Consider the following 8,686-nt stretch of genomic DNA (forward strand, 5'->3'; position numbering starts at 1 on the left):
AGGGGTTGGTTTAACCCTCTCGGTGCCGGTGTGGGTCGTCCTTCCCTCTTCTCCCTGCGAGGGTAGTGGCTGTACGTATACCCCAGCCCCTGGGACTCCCCGGGGGAGACTGCTGGGCCTCTGTCGCGGGCGTTTCCTCCTCACACCATTCCCCTCTGCCCACCTGCCTAGTGCTGCCTCCTGCTGTTGTCCCAGCCTCTCCCCGAGTACTCGGAGAGGGCTGGCAGAGCTCATCCCCCCAGCCAGGTGATACTGGCCAGGGCCCAAGCTTCTCCCATCTCTCGATGCAGTGTGCCGCTGTTCATGAGCTGCCCGCATGGAAGCGCAGGGCTGCCTGCCCAGTTGGGTTTGCTGGTTTCCTTGCACACCCGCCCCCTCCATGTGTGCCGGAATGAGCAGCAGTGTTGGGAAAAGGCACTGGTATATAACCATGGAAACAGAAAGCCTCCGCAGAGCTGCCTCTGTCTGCCTGGCGGTGGGCTGCCCTCACCATTTGTGTCTGCCAGCATGCTCTGGTTCTGACGTGGCAGTCACCTGCTTCTGAGACAAAGGAGTAGTTCAGTTTTCAGGGTGTCTTTCCATAGGGCCACTTAAACATTGGTACAGGAATTCTGTGCCTGCCTTCCATTTGGGATGTGACCCTTCCTAGAAGAATTTAGTAAGATCAACTCTGGCGCTTAAATTTGCATTCACTAAAACAAATAACTATGTATTACTGTTCCTGGTTGTCAGCCTGCCTTAGATCAGGGTTACCTCTCACATGTCAGCCCAGGCTTCTTGTGGTGGTTTATTCGGCTCATGTGCTGTAGCCCAAAAAATGCTGCTGGCCCCTGTGCCTTTCCAGAGCTTTTGCTGGAGGCACAGCTACTGGCTGGCAAAAGGGAAGGGCAGGTGACTTGAGAATGGTAGCACATAAGCTGCCAAAGGTAAAGGTAGTGGAGGTTTCTCTAGCTTTAGGGATTAGAGTCCCTAATGTGGATGCTGTTATGTTAATACAAGTTACCGGCTGTATCTGTGCAAGGGTATTGCACTGGTTTTAATAAGATCAGTTTTGAATTGAGAATGAAGGAGTCAGTGCAGACAACATGCGTTAGTGAAGGCTAGAGGCATAGAGTTCCTCTCCATCCTGTTTCTGTGACAGAGATGCTTAAGCTGTGGTTAGGCCTTTGACAGCTGTGTTGCATAAGCCATTCCAAGCAGTTCCTGCTTCAGCAGTCCTTCCTCTGTTGTGTTACTTGTGGTGAACCAAATTAGGGAACTGATCCAGCAGAAATGCAATGCAGCTTAAAATTATATATATATATATATGTCTTGATATCTCGATCAGTTCAGTTGGTTGGATTCACTGCCTGGTTATGCAGACAGTAGTAGCTGTGCTCGCACACTGAGGAGGGAACACAAGGCTGAGAACAAGCAGCCAGTACTACTTAAGTTGCTACTGCCAAAAAAAAAAACAAAGGAAAAGAAAATTCAAGCCAGACTGATTGCTGATTTTTGTCTGCTAAGCACTAGCCTGAGGTTAAAGGCAGTTTTGGTAGGCCAGTAAACCTATATGTGTATTGTACTTCTGACTTGAGCTATAACACTGTAACACTGTGTTGCTTCTCTCATCTTGTTTACAGCGTTTTGATGACTTATGATCATGTAGAAATTACCTTCAGTGATATTGAACCTATGCCAGATGCATTCAAAGGGACCAAGAAAGGGAGTGTTTTCTTGACTCCCTATCGAGTAAGTAGTAAAAGGCTTTGTCTTGTGTAAGGAGATAAGGGCTCTTTGCAATTCTGTATTTAAATGTCCTCAATGCAGGAAAGTCAGGACAATCTACTACCCCTTGAATTACAGCTTATCCTCTCCCTCTGGGGAGCATTATGAGTTCATCGTACAGCTTATCTATTTGTCAAAAGATAATAAATCTGAGTAGTTCTTATAAAGGCAGCTGTTTAGTCCATCAGGCATCTTTGAGATTGGAAATTAGCAGTGGCCTGGAAATCCTGAATGCAACAGCACAGCTACTAAATCATAGCTGTGTGGAGCAGTGAGTTCTCTGGAAGCTAGGAAGAGTATTATCCAACCAAGTGTAGCCTTCCTGCAAGGCTTTATGCCTGGAGGCTGCAGTTTACCCTTGTGACTGTTCTGTGTAGCTTTTGGCTTGCGCAGCTGTAGATGCAGTCTGTAGATGTAGCTGTAGATGTAGTAGAGTTTCAGTCCAGCAAAAAGTCACTTCATATAATGAATCAGGCCTATGTTTCCTGTTTGTTTTAAATACCCTTTGTAATGTTGTTTTCTTTTTAGGTTATCTTTGTGTCAAAGGGAAAGGATGCTATGCAGTCTTTTGTGATGCCCTTTTATTTGTTGAAAGATTGTGAAATTAAGCAGCCTGTCTTTGGAGCAAATTATATCAAGGGCACAGTGAAAGCAGAGGCAGGAGGTATGTACAGCACAGATGTAAGCTGTGTCTTAGTTCAACTGCACAATTCATGACAAAGTATCAGTGTAACTGAAGCTGGATACTGACCAAATGGGTTTTTACAGTGCTGCTAAAATGTGTGTCTTGTCTTTGTAAGTAGCAGCTAAAAATATTCCCCTTGTCTGCTCCCTGTACAGTTACAGTGACCAGATGTGTCCTGCAACTGATCTCACTCCTGCCCTCTTTGCAAAATAATGACTTCAGTCAGCCAGGTGATCTCACTGAGTAAACATCAGAGCAGAGTCAGTGGGAGTGAGGATGTCATTCCGCATTGGTCAGTGGGGTTACCTGGTAATTCTGCATCTGGGTCCTCTTGTGCCAAAGACTCATGATCCTTTCTGGATTTGTTTGGGTTTTCAGGAGCGCTGTTCCCCATCATCAATTTCTTGTGCAATTTAGGAAAGGGCACACAATTGCTGTAGTGTATCTTTGCAGTAAAAATAACACATGGAGGCGAATGGACTGTATTGAAATCAGGGAATCTTCGAGGGGTGGTTTCATAGTATGTTCAATGAGAAGTTTGTGGTAGACATTTTCAAAAAGATTTTTTTAATCACTGCTTTATGCTCACCCTTTTTACCACAGACACATAATACAGTAAACTCTTTTATCTCTAGCTTGATTTAGTCTATTAGTTGAGCACTGAAATCACAGTGCCATGCTTAGGAGCCTTCAGTCTGTAATCCTGAAATCAGCATTGTAGCTTTTGTAGGGAAGCAAAGTGGGACCATCCAGCATGAGAGGAAGCCTGAGCAGTAATGACAAACTGTAAACTATGTGAAAGGCAAGCGGCTTTAGCTAAATCTTTGTGAATTTTCCCCAAAGGCTACCTCTTTTAATGAGGATGTTGCTTTAACAGCTGTGAGAGTCTAGTTTAGCTCAAAAGACTCTTTAATCTACGTGTCTGTGCTTCAGCACTGACACACCTTCTGCTTTGATGCGTTGTTGGGACTCCAGGCTATGCATGTTTTTCTTTTTTAGTCTGTAACATGAGATGTTATTATTTATCTTTTATTGTTATTATTATCCTGGCTTGAAATCAAGGACTAATGGATTTGTGTGGAGTATGTTTTTCATTAAGCTCTTTGCTGCACTGGGCACTCAAAGTCCCAAACTAATTTATAGCTGTCAGTTTGGTGTAGTTGCAAAGGCTTTTTAGCAAACAGGATTAACAAAATCCTTGTCTTCTGCACTGATCTTCTACAGAGCTAGAGCAAATCCAGCACTCCTGATAGCTCGGTCTATTGGCAGCTGGTCACAGGCACAACTTTAGAAAGCTTCTGAAGGTCTCCCTCCTTGATGTGTCTTCTTCAGGGGTCTCTTGACCTGAAAATACCCCAAAGTGAATTTTTCTAATAGGGTAATTCTACTAATTTATCTGCATTTTTTCCTTCGATTTTTGGGATAAACTCTTTAAAGAATTGCATATAGGGCATCTGTAGGTAAAGCTTGGAAGTTAAATAGCATCAAAACGGCTTCTTACTTCTGAATTCTGTATTTCTTCCCTGCAGGTGGCTGGGAGGGATCTGCTACATTCAAGATGACTTTCTCAGCTGGAGGCGCAATCGAATTTGGGCAGCAGATGCTGCAGGTGGCATCACAAGGTACAGGAGCCTGGCAGTATTTCCAGAGAGTTCATTGGTTTCAGGAGGCCTTGCCTTCGTTCCATAGCAAGGGTAGTTTCACATTGGATTCAAATTCATGCAAGTTTCGGGCTGTATCTGGAACCTGCTTGCTTTAAAAAATAATTACGTATTAGATTAAAATACTTTACTTTTGCATCCAGTGAACAGCAGAGTTATTGGGATGGAGCTTGTTTTTCAGAAAAGGATTCTTTAATTTTGTTGGAGTTCTTGGCCTGTGTTTGATGCAGGCTTGATGTTTTGATGAGGTCAGCTTATCTTTACTTTTCCAGCCTCCAGAGGTGAAATACCCAATGGTGCTTATGGCTATTCCTATATGCCGAATGGATCCTATGCTTTTGCACCAGCTGCAGCTAATGGGGGCTATCCATACCCCCCACCTCCTCCTGGTAAGTCTGGGAATTGAGGATGGGGATTATTCTAGTTAGCAAGAATTAGAACAGGTAAAAAGGAGAAGAAACACAGATTTTACATAATCAAATTGGATTTGTTTTTATTTGATCTGATGCTTTGTGCCAGTTTTGTTTCTGAGCTTAACTGTATTTTCCTCTGGCTTGTTTTGACCGTGTCCCTCCCAAAGGAGTGAAGTGTTTGCTGTGTTACTTCCTTTCCCGGCAGAGTTTTATCCTGGCCCTCCTGTGGTGGATGGAGACATGGGTTACATGCAGCTTCCACCTCCGCCATACCCAGGGCCCATGGAACCCCCTGTGAGCGGACCAGACCTGCCCACCACTCCCGCAGGTAAGAAGCACGTTCAGGTGAATTAGCTCACAAGGTTTTGTTACCCGTGAAATAAACATTGTTCCTCGTCTGTTATCTCTTGGGGAATGTAGAATGAATTTAGAAACTCCACTTAAAATTGTTTCGGAGAGGGATTAAGGAGCTCCCCTAATCTCCAGCTCAGTCTGGAGGCCAGCCTGATTCTCTCCAGGGCAGATACCATTAGCAGATATTTTGCAGCTGGATTTTTTCTTGTTGAAACAGAAAAAATACAGTTTGTAATTATCCTGTTGTGGTAATCTTGCTGGTGAAATGCGTTTTGTAGTCCATTTTAGTTAGCAAATGGGGCTTTGGTGATACTTCCCCTTCTCCCATTTCACTCTAACTTGATTACTTCTGCCTAAACAATATGGAACAGAGGAACAGATGATGGATAGAAGCTGGGGAAATCAATCTCATTTTCAGTCATTTATCAAAATGATTTCAAATGTGGTCTTAAAAGGTTTGCAGGGGACGGGGGAAGAGAGCTTTTTGTGGTTGGACACAGTTATAGATCTCTTGCAGGTAATGGTATTTGTCTCTCTTTGGTTTGAATAAACAACCAATCACCTATGAACTATTATTTGGAAAGTGGCACTGATCCAGATGGTTGTACAGGTTTTCTGTATTCTGCATTAATAGATGACCTGGATTATCTTCATAAATCACCTTTAAAAAATTAGTCCCCTGAGCTGCTATAAACTTCTGCTGATTTTTGTTTTGTCTTACAGAATCATAGAATAGTTAGTTTTGGAAAGGACCTTAAGATCATCTAGTTCCAACCCCCCTGCCATGAGCAGGGACACCACACACTAAACTATGTCGCCCACGGCTCTGTCCAGCCTGGCCTTGAACACCTCCAGGGTTGGAGCATTCACAACTTCCTTGGGCAACCTATTCCAGTGCCTCACCACCCTCACTGTGAAGAACTTCTTCCTTATATCTAATCTAAACTTCCTCTGTTTAAGTTTAAACCCATTACCCCTTGTCCTACCACTAGAGTCTTGTGGTTTTACTCCCTAGAAGGATGGTTTGTTAACTGCCTTTTTAAGGGGTATTGTCTGTATTCAGGCAAAACTGCTGTTAGCATTTATTTATTGACTACAAGGCTACTACCAAGTGACATTTCCAAGTGAAATCTTGGTCTGGTTCATTTTGCACTTGAAAATCCTGTGGCAACTTGAAGAGATAATGCTCAGTCATAGTGTTTGTTGTAGCTATCTTGCAACTCAAGTGTTGGTCAGATAGTGCTTTGTTAGTTAACACTTGCTGGCCAGGAATATGTGGAGTTTTTGTTTATAGACGTTCTGCATGTGTCACCAAATCTGTAACTTCTCTTTCTGTGACAGCTGAAGCAAAGGCTGCCGAAGCCACTGCCAGTGCTTACTATAGCCCAGTCAACCCACATAGTGTCTACATGCCTCCGGTGAGTTCCTGTGTCATCCTGGGTTTGCAATGTGAAGCAAATGTACACGTAGCTGTTCTTTTTTTCAGTGACAGAGCAAAGTTTGTCTGAATTCATTTCAGTGTTTTGGTTTTTTTGGAGGGTGGTTGGGATTGCTTTTGTTTTTCTTAGTCATGAATTGATGTTCTTTTATTGTCTTTATTTCAGGACCAGCCACCCCCTCCTCCATACTTCCCACCAGAGGACAAGAAAAAACAATAAGCTAACACAGAACTTTTCCAAAACTCATTGCTTTCTTACTTCCCATTTTGGCAGAATCTTGGGGCATAGTCCATAGCACTGAGGAGCCTCCACCAAGGCACATAGCTTTCATGGACTTTAGTGGTAGATACGTGCAGAGCAAGGGGGGAGATTTCTGCAGCCCGGGTTCTCCTGTAGAGCTCTGAGGGTTTGCTGTTCTACTGCAGTATTCCCTTCTCCGTGTGCACCGCATTGTTAGAACTGGAGGTTCTTTTCATCTCTGACTGTTTCCCTTATGTCTGTTTCTTTTTATGTTTAAATTATACCTCTTTAGAGTGAGCAACTGCTCCAAACTGATGATTTACGTGCCCATAACATGGAAACAAAGCTTGGGTGTGGGAGTGTCTTGAATTTATTTTATTATGCGGCCAAGAGTGTCTCTGGACATTCCTCTCAACTCAAGAGTATCATATCCAACTTTCCCCTCTGCTACTGAGAAAGGGTTTCAAAGGGAATCTTTAGTACCTCAGAGGAAATGGATACCTATTGCATTTTTCAGATAACTATTAAACTTCCTTGGGTTCTTGACAATTGTAGCAGATAATCTGGTAGCCCTCCAAATTCCCCTGCTCTGCGCTGTGTGGTGATGCTGATGAGCTTCCATTCTTAAGAAAACATACTGCTCCTTACAGGGTTGATGAGTAGCTAACTAGTTACAGATCATATGGGAACACTAATTTTCTCATGTCTTTATCCATTTAGACTTGTGGGCTTGAGATCAAGTCCTGAATATTCTCTTTAATTTTTCTTTGCTGTAATACATGTTATGCATTTTGGCCAGTGAAGCATTTAACTGGTGAATTAATACCTAATGGAGAGAAAATAGTTTCTTCTGCCCTGGAAGCACTTGAAAGAATATGCAGAACGTTGGGTACAGCTGAGCTGCTTGTTTGAATGCTCTTTAATGCTGTTAGTGTTCCTGAATCAGCTGTGAAAATACTGCCTGGTGACTTGAACGTGAGCTCATTAGACTGAGGGTTCAGGCCTTTTAATTTCTGTAGCATTGATTCATCAATCACATGAGCGATGACTTCAGTGAGCAGAACCTCTGCAAGACTGATCAGAATCCAGGTTGTGAAACTTTGCATTATACAAAACTTGGCACAAACCAGACTTCACTGTCTTCTGACAGCTAAGAGAAGAGAAAATCCTTCCCAGCAAGTGTGAAGAAAGACTCTGCTAGGGGAACGGCTGAGACCTGCTGCATGCAGCCTGCTTGGAGAGGAAAAAAAAGGTCCATCCCTCATTTTGTGTGCGTCTAGCTGATTAATCAAATTGTCTGTACACTGACTTTTCTAGAATTGCTATTGCAGTGATGTAAAGAAATGGTTATTTAAAAAAGAAATAATTATTTTGAAAATGTTTGATTAATATATTGTGAAATGAGTTTTGAATGCAGATTTGTTTTGCTGAGACTGAACTAAAGAGAAATCAGCTCAAAACTTACTGTGTTTGTGCACTTCTGTGTGAATGGGCAAACTTAATGGTGACTTAGTAGCTTTGGATGGAGAGAGGGAGAATTAAACAGCAAAATCACTTGGATTTTGTTCTTGGCTATTCACTGCTGGCATCAGTTGCTTGGTTTCTCTTGACTGACTTTGTGAAATGAAAAATAAGATGTTAAAGTCTTTTGTCAAACACCATTTTGCTATTCCTGTTGTAAACTGGTGAGGCAGCTGCTGAACACTTTACTCAGATGCTTGCAACCTGTTAGAAGAAGTAGTTGAGGGACATAGTGTAATTTTTGCCTCTAAAATGTGTTTCTAATTAGAAGCAATCAATAATTTAATCTTTTTGCTGTTTAAGTGTGCTGAGGTGCCTGGGTAGTTCTGCTCTGTTAGGTCTGAACTCTAAGGTGCTGTTCCTTTGGCAGCACGAAGCTCCTCCCTGGTGTTCTCTAGCAGTGCTGCAATAGCTGTTGCTCCTCACAGTGAGCAGAACTAGGCCTGTCTGTATATTCTGGAAGAGGAAGTGTCCCATGCGGGGTCTGGTCTTGTGGTTTCTGAGATGAGGTGAGCCCCTTCAGTTTGCACTGACATTTGTCAAACAGAAGTTCAGAAGCTGCTTTACAGCTGACATTCAAACCTTGCCTGGCTTCATTCCTCTTCC

The 8,686-nt window shown here is 43.0% G+C and overlaps 1 protein-coding gene across 1 annotated transcript in view; it reads left to right on the plus strand.

Annotated features, from left to right (window-relative positions):
• The window catches only part of WBP2 (WW domain binding protein 2), a 7,330-nt gene extending 539 nt beyond the window's left edge, over positions 1-6,791 (plus strand). The window contains exons 2-8 of the mRNA XM_010013443.1: positions 1,623-1,731; positions 2,296-2,431; positions 3,982-4,074; positions 4,386-4,502; positions 4,732-4,854; positions 6,222-6,298; positions 6,485-6,791. Coding sequence (XP_010011745.1) covers positions 1,623-1,731; positions 2,296-2,431; positions 3,982-4,074; positions 4,386-4,502; positions 4,732-4,854; positions 6,222-6,298; positions 6,485-6,538 — 709 coding nt within the window. The 3' untranslated portion in view covers positions 6,539-6,791. The remainder of the gene's footprint in view (positions 1-1,622; positions 1,732-2,295; positions 2,432-3,981; positions 4,075-4,385; positions 4,503-4,731; positions 4,855-6,221; positions 6,299-6,484) is intronic.
• Positions 6,792-8,686: the final 1,895 nt, after the last annotated feature.

The sequence above is a fragment of the Nestor notabilis genome, unplaced genomic scaffold, assembly GCF_000696875.1.
Source record: "Nestor notabilis isolate BGI_N333 unplaced genomic scaffold, ASM69687v1 scaffold19714, whole genome shotgun sequence".
NCBI classification, from domain to species: Eukaryota; Metazoa; Chordata; class Aves; order Psittaciformes; family Psittacidae; genus Nestor; species Nestor notabilis.